General features: G+C 42.1%; 1 protein-coding gene across 1 annotated transcript in view; it reads right to left on the bottom strand.

The window, feature by feature from the left end:
* SCML4 (Scm polycomb group protein like 4) overlaps positions 1 to 26618 on the bottom strand; it is a 118375-nt gene that overhangs the window by 55923 nt on the left and 35834 nt on the right. The window contains exon 2 of the mRNA XM_040238576.1: positions 15588 to 15802. Coding sequence (XP_040094510.1) covers positions 15588 to 15743 — 156 coding nt within the window. The 5' untranslated portion in view covers positions 15744 to 15802. The remainder of the gene's footprint in view (positions 1 to 15587; positions 15803 to 26618) is intronic.

The following is a 26618-nucleotide window of genomic DNA, read 5'->3' as shown; positions in this document are numbered from 1 at the left end:
GAGATAACCCGGTCAAGCACGACCTCAGTTAGGGGAGCCAGATCACCATCCACAGTGATAAACCATGTCAATAGAATGCACCCTTGATAAGACATGATGGTAATGGCACCTTACTTGTGAGACCTCTTTTCCAAAAACCCATAATCCCAATCTAATCATGGGACAAACTTCAAACAAGTCCAAATTGCAGAATATTTCACAGAATGAAAGTGAAAGTATTAGTCACTCAGTTGTGTGACTAACACAACTTGCGACCCCATGGACTGTAGCCTGTCAGGTTCCTCTGTCCATGGGATTCTCAGGCAAGAATTCTGGAATGGGTTGCCATTCTCTTCTCCAGGGGATCTTCCCAACCCAGGGATCAAACCCAGGTCTCCCTCACTGCAGGCAGATTCTTTACCATCTGAGCCAGCAGGGAAGCCCTTACAGAATACATGACTGATACTCCTCAAAACTGCCAATGTCATCAGAAACAACAAAAGTCTAAGCAACTTTCCCAGCCCAGAGGAGACATGGTGACTGAATGTGTGATGAGGTATCCTGGATGAATTCTGTAACAGAACAGGGGGAAAGTAATGAATCTCATTAAAATAGTGATATGATTTAACAATATATTATTATTAATTCACTAGCTGCGACAAATGTAACACAATAATGTAAGATGTTAACAATAAGGGGAACTAGGTGTCTGGTATATGAGAATCCTCTGTTATCTTTGCTGCTGCTGCTACTGCTGCTGCTGCTAAGTCGCTTCAGTCATGTCTGACTCTCTGCAACCCCATAGACGGCAGCCCGCCCGGCTCCCCTGTCCCTGGGATTCTCCAGGCAAGAACACTGGAGTGGGTTGCCATTTCCTTCTCCGATCTGTATCTTTGCTACTCTTCTCTAAATCTAAAACTATTCTAAAATATAGTTTATTTTAAAAATCTTAAAAACAATCTGGCAGGATAAACTGGGTAAAACAAATAGGAAGGAAGAAGAGGAGACCTCTTTCTTGGCAGCATAAGACTGGAAGATTTGCTGCCCAGGACGCCTTGCTCTGACATACGAGACCTAACCCTTGGCCTTCGAAGCCAACAGCCCCATACAGATGCTGTCAGCTTTGGCACCTTTACCTGAAATTCAAAACCATAATCAAATGGGTGTGGTGATTCCTCATCCAGGGCTTGGTTGCCAGTGGCTGTGCTTTGCTGTGTTAAAGTATAGTGTAAGGATGAAGCAGAAGGGTAGAGGCGGCCCCTGCCAGCTGGAGCCTCCACCGAAGGGGCCGGGGAATCTGGGAGCGGCTCATCTTTCCTTTCCATTCACAGATCCAAACAAAGGGCCTGGAGTGTTTCTTGTTCCCACTGTCTTCAGCGGAAGACCTTCTCTAAGACAGTTGCTATAGAAAATCACTGACAACAGCTGGGAAGGGATTCGCTTATACACCGAGATGTGTGGCCAGGGCATGCTACAGGAGAAGGGGTCAGAGTGTAAAATTCAAGTATTTTTCTAGAAATACGCAAGTGTGGCAGAAACAGATGTACTAACTAAACAGTATGTGTCGGGTTGACAACAAGAGGTGGGTGAAAGAAGGATATGCAATGTGATTTGGGGGGTATACACACGTGTAGAGGCTTCCTTGGTGACTCAGATAGTAAAGAATCTGCCCACAGCGCAGGAAACCCGGCTTCGATCCCTGGGTCGGGAAGGGATCGCCTGGAGAAGGGGATGGCAACCCACTCCCTATTCTTACCTGGAGAATTACGTGGACAAAGGAGTCTGACGAGCTATAGTCCATGGGGTTGCAAACAGGTGGATGTGACTGAGCGACTAACACTGCATATCCGCAGAGGATGAAACAACAGAGCAAAATTTAAAAACAAGTCCAGGCACTTCCTTGGTGGTCCAGCGGTTAAGAATTCACCTGCCAGTGCTGGGTACATGGGTTGGATCCCTGGCCTGGGAAGGTCCCACATGCCGTGGGGCAACTAACTGACGTAACTACTGAAGGCCGTGCCCTCTGGAGCTTGTGCTCTGCCAACAAGAGAAGGCACCACAATGAGGAGCCCAGGCACCGCAACTAGAGAGCACCCACCCCCCGCTCGCCACAGCCAGAGAGAGCCCGCACACAGCAAAGAAGACCCAGCACAGCCCAAACTCATGAAGTCCAGAGTAGCAGTGGGCACATGCAGTGGGGCACCAGCTTTTGGATCTCGGTTCAAAACCCAACTCAGTCACTCATTAACGCTGTGCTAAGTCTCGTTACTCAGCCTTCAGAGTCTGCCTTTTCTCATCTGTAAGGTAAGGATGATACCTTCTCACAAGGATGTGGTAAGAATGAAGTATAAACATTTAGTACGGGGCTAGTGCAAAGTGAGAACTCGGTAAACATTTATTATCATTACTGCTGCTGGTATTATACTTTTATTATTAGAAATTCCAGAAATACAAATGAGTTCCAAGTTTCCTGTTCCTGTAGCCACAGCAGGAAAGGGAATTGTCCACCTTCCTCCCAGGAAGATGGACAATTTCTACACCTACCCACTTGGGACCATATCTCCCCAATCTTTGAAGACCGCCCCTCTTACCTTACAACTTGCACATGATCCCCTTTAGGAAACATGTTCCCAATACATTTTGCAATGGTCCCTAAGTATTGCTTAGGCAGGAGCTGCTCTTTCCAAGTTGCATCATTAAACTAAGTCTGAAAAGGGAAAAAAATTCATTCCATGAGGTAGTCATTCACTCAACAAATACTCATTGAGCACCTACTGTGTGCAGAGAACTGTTCTAGGTGCTGAGGATACAGCTATGAATGGGGGAGATAAGGTCATTGTTCTTGATGAGCTAATATCATAGTAGGAGGAAAATCCAGAAACACACAACAAAAATGTCACATTGTGATAAGTACTACTCTGAGAGGTAAAATATGGTGATGTGATAAAAGGGAACCTGGTGACTGGAGTAGGCTGATAAGGAAGTGACCCCTATTTCAAGATCTGAATAACAAGAGGGAGCTTGGGAAAATAACTTTCCAAGCTGACAGACTGGTCAGTGTAAACCTCCTAAAGCTTGGCTTTTTCAAAGTACAAGGGAGCCGGGGTGGCTGGAATTGTAAGGAGGGCAGAAGGATGTAAGATGAGGTTATCAGGTGGTCAGGGCCCAATCTTGAGGACTTTCTAGGTCAGTGCTGTAGACTGAATCCTGTCCTCCTCAAGAAGACATGTTCAAGTCCTAAGCCCCAGTGCCTGTGAATGGGATTTGACCGGGAAATAGGGTTTTTGCAGATGTAATCAAGTTAAGATGAGGCCACACTGGGTTAGAGTGGGCCTTAATACCAATTTCTTGTGTCCTTATAAGAAGAGGGAAATCTGAACACAGACACACAGGTAGCATGCCATATGGCAATGGAGGCAGAGATTAGAGTGATAGGTCTACAATCAAGTGATAGGTCTACAATCAAGACCTATCAAGTGATAGGTCTATGATCAAGGAACACCAAGGATTGCAGGCAACCACTAGAAGCTCAGAAGAGTCAAGAACCTTCAGAACCACTAGAACCTTCAGAGAGAGCATGTCCCTGCCAGTATCTTGATTTTGGACTTCTAGCCTCCAGAACTCCTGTTTCAAGCCACACAGTTTGTTATAGCAGCCTGAGTAAATAAATACAGTCAGATTAAAGAGTTTGGATTTTATTCTAAGAGGTATGGAAAGAATTAGAGCATTTTAAGCAGAGAAAGACACATCCTAGCTTTTATTTGATAAAGTTAAATATGGCTGCTATACAGAGAATAGATGGAGAAGTACAAAAATAGAGACAAGAACACTAGTGAGGAGGTTATCATATGGTGCAGGCAAGAGGCATAGGTGGCTGAACTAGGGTAAAAGTAGTGAAGACAAATAATTGGTTGGATTCAGGTGCATTTTGGAATTGAAATTAACGTGATGGGAGAGAGAACATGCAAAAGCAAAGATAACTTCCAGATTTATTCACATAAACTTTGTTTTGATGATATGTTTCTATTACATTAGTTTAAAACATTAGCATTTTACTTGTTGCAAATTTAGTTAACTTTGAGGAAGACTCACTTGTCTCTAAGATTCTAAATATTCCTCCTCTACTACTCAAGCAGTAAGCCTGCAAAATACCACACAACAGGTTCTATGTAGAACTTCTGGGAGAAGACATGAAAAGAAGCTGAGCATCCACATTTCCTCATCTGGGAAACGGACACTGAGAACTGACATGAGTTCCTGTTGCCCAGCAAACTGCAGCAGAGTGAAGAGAACACACGCCTCAGAGAGGCTGGAGTTCTAATCCGGGTCCTGCCCCCACTTCATGAGGGACTCTGAGGAAACCACTCAGAACTTCTGGGCTTCATCTTCCGAATGAGGGTGTGTGCCTGCCAAGTTGCTTCAGTCGTGTCCAACTCGTTGCGACCCTATGGACTGTGTAGCCTGTCAGACTCCTCTGTTCATGGGATTCTCCGGGCAAGAATTCTGGAGTGCACTGCCATTCCCTTCTCCAGGGGATCTTCCCAACGCAGGGATAGAACTTGCATCTCTTACGTCTCCTGCATTGGCAGGCAGGTTCTTTACCACTAGCACCACCTGGGAAGCCCTGAATGAGGATAGGGTTGTTGGATTGATTTATTTATTTTTGGCTGTACCACACAGCATGCGGGATCTTTGTTCTCCTGACCAGAGATTGAACTCATGCCCCCTGCAGTGGAAACATGGAGTCTTAACCACTGGATTTCCAGGGAAGTCCGGGTTGTTGATTTCTAAGTTCTCTTTCAACTCATAATGTTATGTATGTACCTTGCATTAGACCACTTTTGAAAACAAAGAGTTTGAGATAAAACCAGGGTCAGTGCCATATTTTGAATGTTGATTAGAAGAAATGTGGCATCCTAAATTTCTCTGGAGCTTTGTTTCTGGGAATATAGAAAACTATGTTATTTGGATCAACTGAAAATAGCTACTAACAATGGATAAAATGTAAGATTAGTAAAAGTAGGAGGGGCAACAATATATAATATAAAGAATAATTGGGCCCAAATACAGGTGAAATCTAGGCCTTGGAATTGCCATAGAGCTCAGGGTTCACCCAAAGGGTTAAAACCTCTGGGTAAGGGTAAGCCAGCCATAAACTTGTCCTGTTTCACCACACCCACACCTGACTCTCAGGAAAGTTGCCTTGACATAGGAGGAGGGGGGTGTGCAGAATCCCTGGGAAGATATTGCCACAAGCTAGCGCTCATATAGGTTTGCAGCCCAAATTCACAAGACTTGGGTCACCAAGAAAACTTTAGGCTGTGAAGTTAGTTTAAAAATTACCCAATCTGGCAATGCTCCCAGATTACCTGAAAAAACAAACTCAAATCATCACTGGAGAAAGGTCTCAAAGAAATCTCCAAAATAATTTTTCAAAGTCAATGAATAACAGAGCTCAAACACACAAGAAAGCAAGGAACCAAGCAAGAATGGGCAATAAAAGCACACAGCAATCAAACTCTAGAAATACTTGAGATATTTCAATTATCAGACTGAGATCATAAAAGCAACTCTGATATTCTATATAAAGATATAAAAAACAAGTTTGAAAATATCTCTGGAGAAAAGAAAACTATAAAAATAACAGCAAAACTACAAAAGAACTAAATCGAACTTCTATACAATAACTAAAATTAAAAACTAAATAAACAGATCTAACAGCATAGCTAGTGGAGGTGACGGAATTCCAGTTAAGCTGTTTCAAATCCTGAAAGATGATGCTGTGAAAGTGCTGCACTCAATATGCCAGCAAATTTGGAAAACTCAGCAGTGGCCACAGGACTGGAAAAGGTCAGTTTTCATTCCAATTCCAAAGAAAGGCAATGCCAAAGAATGCTCAAATTACCACACAATTGCACTCATCTCACATGCTAGAAAAGTAATGCTCAAAATTCTCCAAGCCAGGCTTCAGCAATACGTGAACCGTGAACTCCCTGATGTTCAAGCTGGTTTTAGAAAAGGCAGAGGAACCAGAGATCAAACTGCCAAAATCCGCTGGATCATGGAAAAAGCAAGAGAGTTCCAGAAAAAACATCTATTCCTGCTTTATTGACTATGCCAAAGCCTTTGACTCTGTGGATCACAATAAACTGTGGAAAATTCTAAAAGAGATGGGAATACCAGACCACCTGACCTGCCTCTTGAGAAATCTGTATGCAGGTCAGGAAGCAACAGTTAGAACTGGACATGGAACAACAGACTGGTTCCAAATAAAAGGAGTACGTCAAGGCTGTATATTGTCACCCTGCTTATTTAACTTATATGCAGAGTACATCATGAGAAACACTGGACTGGAAGAAACACAAGCTGGAATCAAGATTGCTGGGAGAAATATCAATAACCTCAGATATGCAGATGACACCACCCTTACGGCAGAAAGTGAAGAGGAACTAAAAAGCCTCTTGATGAAGGTGAAAGAGGAGAGTGAAAAAGTTGGCTTAAAGCTCAACATTCAGAAAACGAAGATCATGGCATCCGGTCCCATCACTTCATGGGAAATAGATGGGGAAACAGTGGAAACAGTGTCAGACTTAATTTTTTGGGTCTCCAAAATCACTGCAGATGGTGACTGCAGCCATGAAATTAAAAGACGCTTACTCCTTGGAAGAAAAGTTATGACCAACCTAGATAGTGTATTCAAAAGCAGAGACATTACTTTGCCAACTAAGGTCCATCTAGTCAAGGCTATGGTTTTTCCTGTGGTCGTGTATGGTTGTGAGAGTTGGACTGTGAAGAAGGCTGAGCACTGAAGAATTGATGATTTTGAACTGTGGTGTTGGAGAAGACTCTTGAGAGTCCCTTGGACTGCAAGGAGATCCAACCAGTCCATTCTGAAGGAGATCAGCCCTGGGATTCTTTGGAAGGAATGATGCTAAAGCTGAAACTCCAGTACTTTGGCCACCTCATGAGAAGAGTTGACTCATTGGAAAAGACTCTGATGCTGGGAGGGATTGGGGGCAGGAGGAGAAGGGGACGACCGAGGATGAGATGGCTGGATGGCGTCACGGACTCGATGGACATGAGTCTGAGTGAACTCTGGGAGCTGGTGATGGACAGGGAGGCCTGGCGTGCTGTGATTCCTGGGGTTGCAAAGAGTCGGACACGACTGAGCGACTGAACTGAACTGAGCTGAACAGCATACTAAACATAGCTTCCAGGGGACTCAAGGGTAAAACTCCACCTGCCAAGCAGGAGACATGGTTTCAATCTGTGGGGCGGGAAGATCCCCTGGAGAAAGAAATGACACCCTGCTGCAGTATTCTTGCCCGGGACACCCCATGGACAGAGGAGCCTGGTGGGCTATAGTCCATGGGGTCACAAAGAGTTGGACGTGGTTGCCACCCCACTCCAGTGTTCTTGCCTGGAAAATCCCATGGATGGAGGAGCCTCTTGGGCTATAGTCCATGGGGTCACAAAGAGTTGGACATGGCTTAGCGACTAAACAACAACAAATATAGCTAAAGAATGAATTAGTGAGCCACAATGATTACACTGAATGCTATGGATTAAAATGTGTCTCCCCACAAAAGATGTTAGAGTCCTAACCCCCAGCACCTGTGAATGTGATCTTATTGGGAAATACGGTCTTTGCAGATGATCAAGCTAAGATGAGCTCATTAGATTGGGCCCTAATTTAGTATGACTATGTCCTTATAAAAGGGGGAAATTCGGGCACAGAGACAAACATGCACAGAGGGAAGACAATCCACAGCCAAAGAACGCCCGAGGCCCCCAGGAGCTGGGAGAGAGACCTGCAAAAGGTCCTCCCTAGCAGCCCTCAGGAAGAACCAACCTGGCCGGCCCTGATCTGATTTCCAGCCTGCAGAACAGTGAGTCAATAAGTTTCTACTGTTCCATCAGCAAACGAATAGATAAAGAAGATGTGGTATATATACCCAATGGAATATTATTCAGATTAAAATAATGCCTTTTGCAGCAACACGGATGGACCTAGAGATTATCGTACTAAGTGAAGTAAGTCAGACAGAGAAAGACAATATATACATATATTCTACCCAGGGATTGAACCAGGGTTTCCTTTGTCTCCTGCACTGCAGGCATATTCTTTACCTGCTGAGCCTTCTGGAGGAGGAAATGGTAACCAACTCCAGTATTGCTGCGTGAAAAATCCCATGGACAGAGTAGCCTGGTGGGTTACAGTCCAAAAGGGTCGCAAAGAGTTGGGTATGACTGAGCGACTAAGCACAACAACAACATTATAATAATGTTGTTATATATAATATAATATATACAATTATATAAGTATATATACAATTACTATATATATACTATTATATAATATTATAACTATATTATATAATGTAGAATAAATATTTTCTTATATATGAAAGAATACACACATATATATATGTCACTGATTCAGTTTGCTGTATACCTGAAACTAACACAACATTGTAAATCAACTATATTTCAATTAAAAATAAATAAAGTTTTTGTAAAATTTTGTATTTTTTAAGTCACCCAGTTTGTTGTATTTTGTTGCAGGAGCCCTAGGAAACTAATATACTAGGTTCTATTTTTTTTAATCCTGTTTTCCCTCCCTTCACTTTTCAATCATGCTTTCCTCTCTCACTTCTTTGGAGGATAGCTTTGTCCACATCCCTGCCCATAGCTTTCCCTGGGGACACATTGCTCCTTTAGGTTCGCTCTATTTCTCCACACAAAACTCCCTCAGGGTTCTGCAGTGATGCAGGAAGCAGGGTTGGGGAAAACTGAATACCTCACCGTGTTTAACCTCAGACTTCAGTCTAGAAAAACTTGCCTGTTGGAAATGCAAATCAGCTCCAACAACAAGAAGTTTGTGGCCAATGACCTAAAATTCCATTCCGAGGAGTCAGTCTGTCTGAGTCTACCCACACCTTTTTCTCCTTTCCCTTGGGAGAGATTAAACATGCAAGGGATGGAGGGGCCAGTATCCTTTGACCTTGGGACCTGCTTTGGCAATATGCCCCTCAGTCAAATCTGAGATCCCAGTTAACCCCAATCTTTGCACAAACTTCTCAAGGAAAATAAAATTACCTCAATATGATATACTGCTTGCATAATAATGAAGACAGAAGAGGATGCTCAGAGATGGGAGGGAAATGGTCTAGTCTCTTGTGCTTTCCAGGGGAGCAAATGGGATGGGAGTAACATGAGGGTGCTGGAACTTTCTCCCACCAACTCTGTGGTGGGTTTAGATTCTCCTCCGGGCCCAGAGAGGTAGTGAAACTGGTGAAGTGCAACAGGGTGGGCGGAGGTGGGGGACGTGGTGGTGCTACTATTCTGTCTGGGTGGGACTGAAGAGAATGACTTAAATTCCTCCTGACAGAGGGGGTCTGGAGAGGAGACAATGAAGCCAGTACTCCATGAGTTATCAGGAGACAGAAGGAAGAAACAGGAAAACAAAAATAACCATCACTGGCTAAAGTGGAATTCAGAAAAACAGATCCATTCATGTGAAATATTTAATGGAGTGTCCACTCTGTCCTGTGACCCCAACAACCTTTAATAGAGACCACACACTTCAAGGAATGTAAATTGCTATGACTGAGTTTCTTACAGAAACAGGGGAGGCAGTTAAGTTCTATGCATCAGCAGGCACGGGGTCAGGCCTGCAGATAAAAGAGGGGACGTGGAACATGCAGTTACAGGCATTCTGTGCATAGCAGAGCTCAGAGCAGTGGCGAGATGGAGCAGCTTATATCAGTTCACAAAATATGACTGTTAAATTTTCAGGAATATTGCAAGTTGTTCACAATATCTGTGTTTACACACAGCAATTATTAAAAACTGAAGTGCATGTACTTACAGAGTACTAATTAAATAAAATATATTGAAAACAAAGGCAACAAGACACTCAAAGCTCACCACTTTCTAATTATTTTACTGCTGTATCTGTGTGGAAATACAGTTACAGGAGTGACACTGCAGTATCTTACCAGCTCCATGTTCTGGAACATTACATTTTTGCCTTGAAATTGGCCATGTTGGGAATATTTACACCTTGGAAATTGGCAAATAGGGCTGGATTTACTGTTTTGTTGACTCACAGGTTTAAGAGAGTAATGGAGAGAATACTTAAAATGCAAATTAAACTTAAAGTGTGCCCTGTCTGTAGCCATTACACAGTGTACAGCATGAAAACAAACACTTTTTGTTTTCACCAACTGGTATCCGATTCAGCAAAGTCAATCACATCCTTGACAAATGAGTGAAACTTCCACATACAGCTTCATTGTTTACATTTCTATTACTCCTCAAAATAAGCGAAAATACCAACTAACATTCATTTCTGAGTTACACCCAAAATGCTGATCAGAAAACATTCACCAGGTACTGCTGCCCCTGACCCACTGCTGAGCCTCACCTCTGATCACTGCTCAGCCCTAGGGTGGGGGTGGGGGTGTCACAGAAAACCGCAGGAGAGACGGTCCCTGCCCTGGGTGCTGCACACTGTTCCTTGTGCCCATGTAGTCATTCCCCTCATGGCCACAGGTGTCCATCATACACACCATCGGCAGGTGAGGGACAGGAAGCAGGCACAGGAAGAGTTAGATGTTGACTCTTCCCTTCCATACTATTAGACTACGTTTAGTGTTCATAACTATGACTCTCAAGGCGATACAAGATCCGGATAATCGAAGAAGCACTGAAACCCAACGAAAACACATTTCAGAAAGAGGCTTTAAAGAATTTTGTTGAAATAAACAAAATCCTTTCTACTTTCAGCTTGAGCGTTCTCTTAATTGAGATTTCTGGGAATTTGACATCCTTGTTACAGTGTCAAGAACACACACTTTTTCAGTGGGGAAAAGGATGACAATAAAAAAGGAGGAACAAAACCAAATGTTGCACTTACCCATGTTCTTTAGAAAATTACTTTCTTTATAATTTTCCAGTTAATGGAAGACTGTCCTTTAAATTCTTAGCAGAGATTGCTAGTTCTTCGCAAATATCCATGCCCCTTTCTTCATTAATTAATGAGATCCCTGAATTTTAGCTCATCACCGCCTGTGGAGCTAAGCTGTCACTCAGCACTACATTTTGTCACCGCCTGTGGAGCTAAGCGTGGCCAAGTGACTCAGTGAGTTCTGGCCAGTGAGTTCAAGCGTGAGGGTTGAATGCAATTTTGAAGCTTTCATCCTTAAAGAGGAACAATGTGCCCTCCGCTACCTCTGTCCCCATTCTGCTGGCTGGACTAGTCGGCTTGTGGGACCTGGAGGAGCCATCTTCGAGCATGAAGTAGAGACTGTGTCTTAGGATAGCACGGCTGTGGTTGCCTCAGTCCTGCCACCCCATGGACTATAGCCTGCATGGCTCCCCTGTCCATGGGATTTTCCAGGCAAGAACACTGGAGTGGGTTGCTGTGCACTCCTTCAGAGGATCTTCCTGAACCAGGAATCAAACCCACATCTATTACATCTCTTGCATTGGCAGGTAGGTTCTTTACCTCTAAGCACCACTTGGGAAGGCCATTAAGAGAGCAAAGCAACAATATAACAGAAGCCTGGGTCCTCAACACCGAGGAAGCATCAAATCAGCCCCAGATGGCCTTCCCAGACAGTAACATGAGAGGGAAATTAGTTTCTACCATCCTTAAGCCACTGTGCTTCAGTCTTTGTTACAGCAGCTGAATTTGTTTTTAATATTTCGGGGATGATGTTCTTTCTACATGCTACACTTTTCTCAGCTTGTTAAACAAAACAAAGTGATCTACTCTTTTTTTGAATCAGGAAACATAATATTATTCTGAACAATAATGCAAAGAGATTGCTGAGGGTCTAGAGTGCTCTTGACCTGACAGTTATGTGGCCTCAGACTGCAGGGTGTGGTTAATTCATGCCTAATTCCTGCCACTTTTCTGACTCCTCTCACTATTGAACTATCAAGGATATACAAGAAATATATATATATATATATATATATATATATATATAGTGCTTAGGCTCAGAGACTCAAATGTAGAAAGTGTTCAGTGTTACTTATGACTATTATAGCTATTAGTATTGATTATTGTTATTGTGTATTGGGGATAAATGGCTATCTTAAAAACCCATCACTTTTTCTCCTGCTTAAATTATAAAGACACAGAAGCTGAAAATTCTGCTATGTGGAACCATTATAATCAGCTATGTTTACAGAATGGAAGCTAGGATTTGTCCCTGGAGCAGACCCTCTCTCTTTATCTTTTTAAAAAGACCTCGATGGTCTCCTCAGTCATGAAATGTAAGGAAAGCCTACCTGTCGACCTTGGGGAGTCTCCGAGCTGACAACCTAAATCAACAGCAGATTCTTCAAACTGAGGTGTAAATGTTCTATTTGATAACGAGGAAGGTTGTTTTCATGGCTCTTAAGGAGAAATTATGATGTTAAGAGGGTTTTCCTTCCTTTGACAGGGATAAGAAGCGGGCAATAAGGCCATAAAATGATGCTCTCACAGTAGTGAGCATGCCCCAGCAAAGTGGCTGCAGGCCAAGGCCAAGAGACATAGCCAGATGGGCCCTGGGACTAGGGCTGACCCATGAACTCTGGAGCACTAACATCTGACCACTAGTTAGACTCTTCTGCCTGCAATTTACTCATGTTATTCTCAAGACACAGAGAGAGGGTTAAATGTCACAGTCTGTGTTCAGCTGTGCTTGAGTCTCAAAGGGAGAGGCTTGTCCTCATACTTGGACCTGAGAGATTTTCCATGTCTGCTGGGACACAGAGGGGGTTGACTGAGCCGCTTGGGACAGCACTAGGCAGGAAGTGGCAAATGTCAATGAACAAGGCCTCCTCAGACTCTCCTGGGGAAAGTCTTATGATAATATTGCTAACATAAATATATCATGATAATGTACTGATATAATAAAAGTTACGTTATTTATTATTTTATAACATTGATAATATTATTGTTCTAAATTATTAATATGAAATCGTATAATTATACTTTCAGTATCCAGCTGTGTATGCTATCTTCCCCAAATATCTTCCCCTTTACATCGAAGTCTATTAAACTGTGATAATCAAGCTTGTAAGAAATATGTCTACAACAAAGGTAAATAGACTCTGAGGGAGGGTTTGGAAGCATTTTCTTAGTAATAAAGTACAAGATCTTTAAGGGTAGACCAAGTAATATCTTATTTCACTTGCTCAGGAGTTTTTATTTTTAACAACTCTGGCTCCCCAACTGTATCCCAGATAGTTAAAATTGCCAAAGTGAGTGGCCATTCGGTAACTGAAATCAAACTGTACAGTTTCCTTGTTGACTTCTCCGCAATTAAAACCATTTTGTTAATGGTAAAATGGGGCTTCAGGGTCTAAGAAATTGCCAAAATAAAATCAAAGAGACTTAACAGGTTGCTAACTTTATTTTGCCAAGTAAGGACGTTATTTTTTTAAGATTACCAAACCCTTGAAATATACGGCACTTAGAAATTTTAACAACAAAATAGCAAGAAGCAGATATTTCAGAATAAAAGATGTTCCTTTAGTCTGTGAGGACTTTTAGATGTTTTTCTCCTGTCACCATCAACAGGTCAGGACTTCATGCAGACTGGCACCTGGTTTGGAGCTGCTTTTCTAACACATGAAGCCCATGGCATGGGGAGCTATCTGGGAGCTGCTGGCCTGAAATAATTCCCACAATTCCTTCAAACATATGGGAGATGGACTAAAGGAAGAGCGGTGGCCTGTTATCCCCAAAAAATAGATCTTATGAGGCATGGGAGATTTTATGAGACTTCCCTGGTGGCTCAGACGGTAAAGCGTCTACAATGCGGGAGACCTGGGTTCGATCCCTGGGTCGGGAAGATCCCCTGGAGAAGGAAATGGCAATCCACTCCAGTACTATTGCCTGGAAAATCCCATAGACAGAGGAGCCTGGTAGGCTACAGTCCATGGGGTCGCTGAGAGTCGGACACGACTGAGTGACTTCACTTCACTTCACTTCATGAGGCATGGGAGCCAGATCCACCTGCTGTGTGTCAGCTAAGTGTTCCCAAAACTTTCTTCCTGCCCTGAGTTGTCCCTGAGCATTGGAAGCACTGAAAACTGCCCTTTTCAAGAGACGGGAAAACTGCAAAGCTGGGTTCATTCCACAGAGTGAATTTCCATTTTTCCTGGCCACATAAATGCTGTGTCTGTTGGTAATTTTCATTCTTGGGTCACAGCTCCCAGGGGAGCCGGAGAAAGGGCAAATAGGAGAGAAACGTTTTCTCTGTGTTTCTTCAGTTCCTAGATTCACTCCCTGGCTCTAGCATGCAGAAGGGCTGCCCTGCTCCAGCCTTCCAGGGGCCATTCCCAGACCCCAGCAACTGTACAGGTAGCTGAGCAAAGAGACCTGCCCTGGGCCAGCTTCAGAGACACAGCTCTGGAACCGGTGTGTCCATGAGAAAAAGGAAGCTCTCTTTGTTAGGAAAAGAACCAGTGATGGAAGGCTTTGCTGCAAGAGCTGGCCGAGTAAAAGCTTCTTTTACTACAACCAGTGACCCCCAAAAAACTTTGAGTCACCTTCCCCCTACCCTACTGCATCTATTTCCCAGCAGTTGGAAGAACTATGGAGAGCCAGAGGGACAGAGGTTGAATTCATGGCCGATCCTTCCGGAAGCTTTGTCTTTCTGCTGACCAGAAATAATTTCCATACATTTTCCTAAATATATGAGAGTTAATTGCCAATTTGCATCTTGGTTTGAGTATTCAGATCTCAAGATGGAAACATAAGCCCTTTATTTCAAGAAAAATAGACAAAGGAAAACGTCTGAAGCTCATTTTCTAATGCCCAAAAGGCTCATGGAAAACAACTCAGTGGTCTTTCTTCTCTAGCAGACTCTTCACAAACATCTTGGAGGAGAAGCACTCCCTCGGGTTTGAGTTATTTTATGTGATTTCAGTTACATCAGAGAATTTATTCTCCACCCCCTCAAGCCTTGCCAAATCATTAATTCTTGAAAGAGTAACAGGATTTTCATTTCGCTTGATGTGCCTCCTTGTAGCCAAACTTGACGTCAGCACCTTTTGTAAGCAGGAAACTATGAATTAACACTCTGCATTTTCATGATGAGTCCCCTTATTGAGGCTCTGTTAGGGAAAATCCTTCACATCCTTTGACACTAGCTTGCTCGCATTATTAATTTAAATGTCTCAGGAACTTCATCTGCTTCTACTAAAATTAATGACAAATGAGTTCTGGAAAGTGGCTTCCCGAGCCGCCCTCATAAGAACAGTCAGGGGAAAGCTCAGTGTCTGACACGCTAATTGAGATGCGAAGCTTAATAACGTGTGTTTAGCTATGACCCTAAAATCTGCTCGCCTTACAACTTTCCCCATCTGGTGTAATTTGCTTTCTCTACTTGTAAAAATGCACACGACAGCAACAGCATGGATAGTGTGCCATGTTGCAACAATGAAGACTCGTCTGTGACATTCTTCATCAAGAGAAACTTATTTCTCACCCTGTCTTTACCCAACTTCCAACCTTTCATTACACTTTGCATTGGAGGTCTGCCCAAGCACCATGCCCCGGCCCAATCCCACTTTGGAGAAAGGAGATGATGGAGCCATACCTTGTACCCGGGTTTCCGCCCTCTTTTCTTTGGGATCTTCACTGCTGGTAAAGAACCAGCTGAAGCAGAATAAATGTTATGAACTGCCATCTTCATAGGTGTCGAGTGAAGTGGGGGTCGGCCTCGCTTTCTCCCCGGGATCCTCTGAGACTGCATTTCTGCTGGTGCCAGTCTTACAGAAGGAAGTGACAAATCGCTCACAGGCAGAAGAGGTGCTAAGAATTAGTCCAGACACAAAGCAAAACAAAAACAGAAGTGTTTGTTTGGTTTGCAAGGCAAACATGGATCCGGTTTGGTGATTTTGGCCATACCTACCCCTAAGGGAGGGGAAGACCAAATAGGAGAGAGCCAGACATTAGTCGGAGCTTTTAAAGTGCTTTTGGGCTCCTGGTATAATTTCAAGGATAGTGAATTTCCATGGGACTATAGTGAAGTAGGGAAGATACTGGCTAGGTGAAGAGGACAACAGATTCCCAGCAACCAGTACAACCAATAGTGTCATCAGCAAGGAGACAGTTTTATCTATGTGCCTCAATTTCCCAGTTAGTTCAACTTTGAACTGAAATAATAATAGCATTAAATAAACACAATCAGTTTTTTCTCATATTCATTCCTATCCCTTTGGCTGGGTAACAAATACTTATACCTTTTTTTCCCCATGAAATAAATTTTAAAGTTGATTGTGTTCCTCAGTCAAAATGTGGACAGAGATTTGCATACAGAGGTGTTCATTTTTACATGATCCAGCTTCCAAACTCTCAAAAATAAAATGAATAGAGCCCAATAACAAGTAATCGGGGAATGGTTAATACATCTAAAGAATAATACAATCAGCTAGATACAAGCCTTTAACAATACTCTTTAATAACATGAGGTTGAGTGAAAAAACATCCCACAAAGTGCAGGTAAAAGTTATCTCAACTCTGCAAAATTTTATGTGGTGATAAAGTGGCCAATAGCAAAGATGGTGGGACTATGGGTAACTGTTCACCACGTACAAGTCCTTTCCCCCTTGTACTACTATGCTCAGCATTAAAAATACTTAAAATAAGTGCTCCAACCAAGGATTGAACCCACACCCCCTGCTTTGGAAGGCAAAGTCTTAACCATTGGACCACCATAGAAGGCCTACAAAGCTCCTTTTGTTGAATAGGTTTTGAAGATTAAAGAAAGGGTAACAAACTAATTAGTACGTTACCCTAAAATTACACTCTAACTATCCCCAAATTTCAATATGCCAGAAATAACTTTCTAAGGAAAAACAGTCATCTTTTAAATTGAATTCTTTTTTTCTACTTCACTCTCCCTAGAGGGAGAAAAAACTAGGATTTGTGCTGCTTTCCAAGTCCTTCTATAGAAAAGCACATCAATCTCAGGAATACGAAGGACCTTTCCGGGTAACTAAATTGATCAACAGACTTCATGCCAATGGAACAGCAGTAAAGTATTTTTAGTGGAATACTAAGTACCTCCATGGTTGGGGAGGTACTTGGAGAGAGTCTTCTCACAGTCCTCTCAATTCACAAAACACCTGATGATTACATATTGTATTTCATCCATCAGTCAGGAAGATGCTGTTCCCCAATTTCTTGTTACAAATATAGACCATTTTAACACAGAGTCAAATCCAATTTTAAGTAATGGGATAGAAATTCTTAAAAAACTAAATAGGTTATTTTAACCACTGGGGAGTCTCAAAATAACTTCTTGGAATAATTTCAGAGAATTGGAGGAAAGTATATACAAAATGGTCCTTTCAGTAACAAATCCAGACATTCTGGAAAAGATGGTGTCAAAAGTCCGGAGTCCCCCAAATCTCCCTTTCCGTGACCAAGATATGAACAAAGAAAAGTAAGAATAGCAAATATGAATACTTAAAAAAAATACCAATATTAGAATACAGTGGAAACAAAAAAGATGCAAATTTTTAGGGAAAATGTAACTATGGATGATAGACAACCATAATTTATCAAATGTTTAAGGATAAGGTCAAAACTAATAGCAAACTAAAATACTCAATGATATATTAAGAGGCTGTCATCAAACATAAAGAGTTTCTATGTGTCTTAAAAAAATTTTTTTAAGAATGAACAGCAAAAAATTCCTAAAAACAAACAAAAAACACTCAAAAGCAAAAAAATCTATAAGCATTTAGGCAGAACAAACAGATAATTTACAGTGGGAAAAATAAAAAAGCTAGCTGTCTTCAGCACCATTAGCCAAAAGATAATGGAATCAGTATGATGGTCACTTTTCCAGTTATTTATAGTCTCCAAACTTCCTCCCATCACAGGGACTTTGCACATATAGTTCCCTTTGCCCACATTGCTCTTTCCTCTTGCTCTGGCTTAGTCCTCTCATTCTTCATCAGTTAGCTCAACAAAACTCACTTTGAGCTCTCATTAGAGTTTCCTAAGCTTAGACTTCCTCAGCTGTGACAATTGCATGTAAAGCATCCACAATGGAACTTGGACAAAAGAAGCAGATTGGAATATGAGGATTATACCACCTGTAATACCTCTGACCGAGCAGTCATCTTTTTTTCTGCCAACATCTATGACCCAAGGGTGGGCTAACTTGTTTGCTTGCAGAGGATAAAAGTTCAGACCCTTCACTATTTTTCATACAGAGTTAATAAGAAGTAGAAGGATTCATCTGATGAAAATAATAGTTTTTGAAATTATAATTATGCCCTAAAATAAGACGAATAAAGAAAAAGTTTATCATTGGACAAATGGGTATTTTAAAAATATAATTTTCACCTAAAGTATTCTATAAATTAAGTGCAATCACATTAAAAACCCAAACTAATTTTAGGGGGAAAAAAGACAAAACAAGTCTCAGGACAGACTTGCCCTTCTGTTTCTTAAAATGTGTTTTTTGTTGTTGTTTAGTCACTAAGTCATATCTGACTCTTTTGCTACCCCATGGACTGTAGCCTGCCAGGCTCCTCTGTCCATGGGAGAAAACTGTAAAAATGGCAGTAGTTTGGGTACAGAAATAAGCAATCAGATCAAAAGGAACGTTAGTCCAGAAATTAAACTTATATTAAGTTTTCATTTGTTTGAAATTTAGGATCATTTCATATCAATGTAGACAGCTCGATAAATGGTTCATGGACAAAGGGCACTTAGAAACCAATAAAATTTCACTATATTTATAAATCCTAGAGATATCCAAGACTAATACATACAAAAATAAGAGAAATATTAAGAAGTGTTGGAGACAATATAAGTCAATATTTTTATACTCTTGGGATTGGAAAGGACTTTCTAAATATGATGGAAAACTTGGGAAGTGGACATGGAAAGACTGACAGGCATGCCCACAAATGTCTTCACACAGGAAAAGTAAAATCATGGAGAAGGGTGAAAATAAACGAAAATCTGAGGAAACTATTTGCTACATATGGAACCAACAGAAGGTTAACATAAAGAACTCTTTTAAATTATTAAAATAAAAATGACACTCCAATAGAAAAATGGGCAAAGGACACGGAAAACTCACGAAAAGCACAGGCTATGTTAGAGAAGGCAAGAAAGAACAAAAGAAGGAGGGAGCTGGAAAGAAGGAAGAAAGAGAGATAAATAAATGATCAGTTATTAAAAAAAAAAAGATTCTGAACTTTACTGGTTATTTCCCAAAAAGCAAATTGAGGTATCATTTGTCATTTATCAGATTGACAAATGTGAATAACTGACAATATTATATGTTGGTGAGGGTGTATAGAGGACATTTCCATTTATTGTTGGTAGAGTTAGAAATTGGCTAACTTTTCTGGAGGGCAATTTGAAAATCACTTACAAACTTTATTGCTGTGGGGTAGCTCAGTCGGTAAAGAATCTGCCTGCAATGCAGGAGACCCGGGTTTGATCCCTGGGTTGGGAAGATTCCCTGGAGGAGGAAATGGCAACCCACTCCAGTATTCTTGCCTGGAAAACTCTATGGAAAGAGGAGCCTGGTGGACTACAGTCCATGGGGTCACAAAGAGTCAGACACAACTTAGTGACCAAACCACCACCATTTACAAACTGTATACATGCATGCTCCTATTCTAGCTATATCACTCCTGAGGATTTGTCCTAAGAAGATAATCTGGGGAAAAAACAAAAATATAAGGCTAAGGATATTCTTCAAACATTATTTATATTAATAATAGTAAAATACTGAAAGCAATCAAAATATCTCTCAAAGCAGCCTCAGTTTAGTAAATTATTTCACATTCATAAAATAGAAAACTTGTGTGTATATATTAATACACACGTACATATACATACATGCATCTATAAAGACTATAAAGTAGCATTTATAGTATGATTTTATTCATAACCTTTTTATATATACAGATTGAAATAAATCTGCATGTGCTTAGGCATAGAAAGAGGTCTGGGAAAGATAATCATCAAAAAAGCTGATAGTAGTGGTGTCTGGGCAAAAGAATACTGAAAGATGTTTTTGCTTTCTTTTTTGTACCATTCTGCATTGTTTGAAAACTTTAAACCATAGGCAGGAAAACAGTTGAAAGGGAAAAATAAACAATGAGTGACTAATTCTCATTCTCTGAAAGTTTCTATTGGAAATTTTTGTTTCTTTCGATGGCCTTTTGTTGTCTTGTTTTCTAATGGTTTGGGCTCCAAAGCCACAGAACTTCACTGGCCATGCTTTAGCATCTCAAATAAATTGTAACAAAAGGCAAAAAGACGTTATACCCAACATTACAGAGAAGGTTGTTTCAGAGCTAAGGAGACTATCCATAAACAGATGGTGGACGGGGTGCTTTGCTGGGCCCCTAAGAGAACCAGCTCACCACCCTTACCCACCTTGATACCACCTCCTACAGGCTTTTCTATCTAGTTGGCTCCTTGGTTACTGCTCTCCACCCAGAGATTTCCATTCATCTCCAAAGACCTTCGAAGGCCTCAAATGCTGTCCAAGGACACTTGAGCCGTGGACACATAATCTGATATCACCAATCATATAAACCATTTGAGAACTGTCAAAATCTCAAGGTGTATATGACACCTCTGAATTTCTCTGCTTTCTCTCGAGGACTTCAGTGAATACAGATGGCCTCTGTTCACTTCAGAATCGGAGCCATCTTGGAGCAAAGAATTTTACTAAACATTAAAAGATTCTGTCCCTAGAACAACATAACATTCAAGTTTCTAAATCTCCATGTTATAACCCCTTAAGTAGTTGTCAAATCCTGGTAACATATTAAATCAAGTGATTTGCTGCTGGTTTCCTAAGTCTCCTTCATCTTACACCCCACCCCCGAAAAAAAAAAAGGCTTGGCTAGAAATATTATAGCTGAAGCCAAGAGAAACTAAGATCTGGTCTATGAATTTGGGGATGACAGTTTCCCTGTTAACCTTGCAAATATAATACATAAAAATCAAGATCCTGGCTAATGGTGCTTCATCAAGGTAAAGAAAAAGGAATTATCAAATTCAAAGCACACACCAATCCCATGGGACCACTGAGTCACTTAATTCAATCCTGAGGCATGTGTTATATATCCACTCATTCATTCACTCTCTCATTTATTAATTTATCCAACAAATATCTGTTGAATATGCAGTGAGTGTCGAGTATTATGCATAGGCACTCGGATTACAGATGAGAATAAATAATTCACGTCTCTTCAGATATTCACTGTGGAGAAGCAGACAAGTAAGGAGGCAACAATGATACATGGAGTAGAGGGTATAACAAAGATTTCCTATTAAATGACATGTGAACATCAGGGATGAAAGAAATCATTCTTTTAACTGGGTTGGAAAGAGTGGAGGCAGGAGAAGCCCAGAAAAGGTGACATCGGAGCCTAGCTTTTCCAAGCAGAAGAAGCTAAGCGCACAGAACTGGCAACAGAGTAGGTATGCACAGGGATGCTTGGTGGTCCCTGGAGAAGGGATGGGCCAGCCAGACCAGAGGCAGGGGCAATGGCCGCCTATTGTTTCTAGAAGTACTGAGAGGAGGTAGTTACAAGGCTCTCTAGCCTCCTAATGGACTTGAGATTATTTCCTTCTGCATGGGGTGGGTCCCTGACCTTAGTGTCACGCTCTTTCTCACTGTCACTTTAAAAGTACAACCAGAATCCTATTTTCTCTCGTTCTGGGGCACCAGTTGAATTCACCATAAGCCAGAATTTCTAGTGTCATTTTTTTTTACCAGCAGCTTCATATGCACCTTAATAGCCATGGCTCCCGACTCTGTTTAGGTCTGTATGTGAGGTGGTTTCAAGCAATTAAGATGCGCCTTGCCATCTATCTAAAATTCGGCTGCTCTCCATGTTGGCCCAAGTCTTTCTGCTTCAGAGACTTTCCCTTCTACATACTGGTCTCTCTCTTCTCTCAACTTTCTTATTGCCTATTGCCTGCACCACTAGTTTCAGCAGACACTGATTGAATGATGGTTTATATCATTCTCTCATTGTTTCATGCACGTAAGTGATTTTTGTGCACCCCTGGAGGCCAGGGGCTATGTTTCTTTCATCTGTCATTCTGCACTTCAAAGCACCCGGTACAACGTTGCCCCCACAGAGTGCACTTGGCACCTGGGGCAACGTTTTTCACCGTGGAGTCTGCCATCTCACTGAGGCTTACGGCCCACAGTCAGGGTCAAAGCTCTGCATTCAAATGTTTTGATTTTGGATAGAAATATATCAATATAATAGAACACTTTGCTGGTCAATGAAAGCTTCCTACCATAAGAAGCGGGACAGCAATATAATCTGTTGAATGGAAATGTATATTCCCTTAAGATACAATTTTTCCCCAATCTGTCACAAGAATTGGGCCAACAGAAGCCAAAACCAATACTCATGTGGACTCACTCCTAGAACTCACTTTTTGCTCTCTGATACTATTTTCCACTTACAATAAAACCAACACTCCTTAGAGAGCTGATTCCATATCTGGGGGACAGAGAAAGGTCAGAATTAGCTTGGAACATCTTATTATTATCAGACAAGGATGACTGCTAAGAGGACAAAGAAGCAAGTTGTAACAATTTATGAATCAACAATAATAAATGGTGATATAGTAAATTGGAATGATTGTGAAAGGCTATGAGTTCTTTATGATATTCAGAAGAATAAGCTAAGGTGCATCAAACTCTATTTGTAATTTTTTAAATGCAGTAGAAGTAAGAATCAGTTCAGTTCAGTTCAGTCGCTCAGTTGTGTCCGACTCTTTGCAACCCCAGGAATTGCAGCACGCCAGGCCTCACTGTCCATCACCATCTCCCGGAGTTCACTCAGACTCACGTCCATCGAGTCGGTGATACCATCCAGCCACCTCATCCTCGGTCGTCCCCTTCTCCTCCTGCCCCCAATCCCTCCCAGCATCAGAGTCTTTTCCAAAGAGTCAACTCTTTGCATGAGGTGGCCAAAGTGCTGGAGCTTCAGCTTTAGCATCATTCCTTCCAAAGAAATCCCAGGGTTGATCTCCTTCAGAATGGACTGGTTGGATCTCCTTGCAGTCCAAGGGACTCTCAAGTATAATATAATTTATATTTCTTTTGTTGATTTTAATAAGTATAGGAGAGTTTTGTTGTTGTCATTGTCATTTAATCACTAAGTTGTGTCTGACTCTTTTGCAACGCCAAGGACTGTAGCCTGCCAGGCTCCTCTGTCCATGGGATTTCCCAAGCAAGAATATTGGAATGGGTTGCCATTACCTTCTCCAGGGGATCTTCCCCACCCAGGAACTGAATTCACATCTCTTGTGTTGGCAGGCAGGTTCTTTACCACTAAGCCACCAGGGAAGGGTTTATCTACAGGTATTTTTGTTCCATTGATTGCATAGTGATATGCCCTTGTCTTTCCATGTTTAAATATACATGGAAATGATAAATGTCTTTCCACATCTAATACAAAGAAATGAGAAATAAGTCAGTTTGTTCTGGAAAAATAGGAACCAACTTAGGAACAAAAAGGACTAGGTAGCCCCAGTTGTCACACATAATAACCAGGTAAAAAGTGGGTTCAACAGAACATTCTTAGGTGATGAGTCTGTTAAATGTCTTTAGAGGGGTTACAATGTGCAGACTTATTCCCTCAGTCCCCAGACATGTAGCTTCTAGATGCAGATAGTAAGTATATAGAGACTTCAAGGCATAAGTGTCTCCTTGCCCACAGCCAGAAGTTCCAGCTCTGCTGCTGGGTAGGTGAAGGGCCTTCCCACTCCCTTGTAACTAACTGGTCATTGGCTGAGAGGGCAGATTCTAAAACCTGTCACATCCATTCCACCCTTGGCCAAACTTATAAAAGCTCTTCCCTTGCTAATACTGGAAACTTCCTTGTATCCAGTAAGGGTGCAGTAAGGGTGCAGGGTGATAGAGAGCCAAAATTTATATATTTAAGGAGGAAAGATACGTGAAGCAAGAGCAGAGAGTATGCACCTCAAAGTGGGGAAAACACGCATCCTGATCTTCAGGGTTAGGGAAAACGTTGGAACATTTGAAAGTATGAGAGATAGGCACACTACAGAGTGACAAATTATTTATTGACTGGGCAGTAAATTAATCAACTATGTTCTGGGTCTCACCAGTCCCCTCAGCTGGCACAGGAAGAAGAGAAATTTGCTTCTAACTCCAGCACTGCCATCTGGCCTAGAGCTGCTCCTAAGAGGTGTACTTGAGAGAACAAGGGAAAGCAGAGGCCAAGCCCAGAAGGCACTGGCTGCTACCTTGTTAGGGAAACGAACATGAAGGGAGTCTTGTTTGGGTTTCAGAAGCAGGAGACCAGGCCTCTGACCTGCTTCTGATCCCCGCCCCCTCCCCCCAACCACACACAGACCAGGTTCTGTGCATGCCTGCAGGCATAGCAAGTCAGGTGGCACTTTAAAAAGAAAGGAAGGGAATGGGTCTTGGAAGTCTTAGGCCCCTGGAAGTCTGGCCAACCCCCCCCCCCTGCCTGGGGTCTAAGGAAATCCTATGACTCACAAGCTGAAACAAACAGCATTAAAAAGTACATCAGAGCTGCATTTTTGCACGCAAATTAATGGTAATATCAGTATGCAGCCTATGATTAGAACCAGGAGCCCCCAAACTGCAATTTGAAGTCTCACCCACGGGGTGTATGCACTGCCCAGAACCTTTTCCCAGTTGGGATTCCCGATTGCTGTTAACAAGGGACTTTCCCAGCGCTGTTTAAGTCTGTATGTTGGTCAACCCAGTTTGGTGATGTATGTGCTATAACTCTTTTCTGTTGTTTCTATTTCTCTTCTTTTAATGACTGTATTTTGAAATTAAGCCAAATAATCCTCTATTAAATATTGAAATTGTTTATTTTGTGTGATGAGTGATTTCTTTTGTTAATGAATCTTTCAAACCTAAAACATAAGTAAAATTTTTGGCAAAACACACCTTCTTTTTTTTTTTTTTTTTTTTAAAACACACCTTCTTGTTTCAAATGTTCATCTCTGTTTTAAAAAATCAAGTTCCCCACACTGAGAGGCCTTTCTTCCCTTGCAGGTGACATCCTTACAGAAAACAGCTCTCTGGAGATTCTGTGGGCCAGCCCTGGGCCTATCTCCTTCAAGTTCCATCCCTCACACTGCCCAGCAATTCTCTACATGATAGGCCTGGTACCCAAAGTGGTTTTCCAAAGTTGCCGTGACAGCTGACTGCTGGCTGGGTTTGCCCAATGGGAGGTGCCAATCTGAGTTTGGAGGGTGGCTGATGGCATGGGTGAAGCCAAGGGCTCTATCATCCACCGTCTTTGCTTTGCTTGGCTCTGCCAGAAACCTCCTATGCTCTGAGGCTCCAGCTCCCACTAGACAGGCCCACACAGCCCCACACTCTGCAAGGTGGCCTGGCCCTGCCTGCAGCACCACCACCTCCTCTCTAGGCTACAGTAGTACCACTGCAGGGACTGTGGCTAATGGTCCAGCCTCCCGGGTTGGCTCATCCATCCCTATACCTCCATTTCCCTGCATGAGATGCCCAGCCCTTAAATACTAATGAGATTTCCTAGTTAGACCCCTACAGGCAGACATGGAATGGCAGGTCAGTTAGTGACCAGGCAGAACTTTGTAAGAAAGACTCCTTTGGGAATTTCCCATCTTTCCTGCTATCTCAAAGAATGGAGTCTGTCTTTCTGTTGCCATATCTGGAGCTCTGCATAGCTGCAAACCCCTGGGTTGTGTGGAGGAGGGAGGTGATAGAATGTTTTCTGCCATTGCTGTGGTCAGCAGAATTGTGGTTAAGAAAAATAAGAGCACATAATCTTCAAGATAAATGTTTAAGTTTACACAGTAGCATGGATAGCCTGCTATCATATGGTAGGTGAGGAAGATATACTTACATATACAAATATTCATAGATATATATATATATACACTTTTATATGCATAAAATATCTCAGGAAGTATTAAAAAATGGCAGCAATCATCTGGAAGCTGGTAGCAGGGGGACTGGAACTTTTCTCTGCACAGTTTTCTACCTTTTATAGTTCATGTCTATTCAAAAATAAAAATAAAATAAATTAGCGCATCTACAAATTCTTACTCCAGAGAAGAATAAGTGAGTGGCTGTGCCATCCACAACCACTGAGCAGCAGGGCTACCTGCACTAACATGTGGGGGGTAGGATGGGGCAGGTGCCCTGGACTCTTCAAGGGCCACAGATCACAAGTCATCCTGTGGGTGCCACACTCATCAGGTGCCATCGTTGTGTGCATTCACACTGACCAGCAGCCATTTCAGTGGGCATTCGTAAATTCACCAATTCCTTCAGCTGCCTCCCAGGGTCAGCCCTGAGTAGCATGCCAGGAGCTGGCAATGGAGCTTGCTAGAGGGACAAGGGGGGAACCTGACCCTTCAAGACACATTTCCACATCTCTATAGTCTCTAAAGAGATGGTACTGACACAAAGGGAAAGCTTAAGTGGTACTCAGTTCAGTTCAGTTCAGTCGCTCAGTCGTGTCCGACTCTTTGCGACCCCATGAATCGCAGCGCGCCAGGCCTCCCTGTCCATCACCAACTCCCGGAGTTCACTCAGACTCATGTGCATCGAGTCAGTGATGCC

The sequence above is a fragment of the Oryx dammah genome, unplaced genomic scaffold (assembly GCF_014754425.2).
Source record: "Oryx dammah isolate SB20612 unplaced genomic scaffold, SCBI_Odam_1.1 HiC_scaffold_4, whole genome shotgun sequence".
NCBI lineage: Eukaryota > Metazoa > Chordata > Mammalia > Artiodactyla > Bovidae > Oryx > Oryx dammah.
This window is presented reverse-complemented; position numbering and strand designations above follow the sequence as displayed.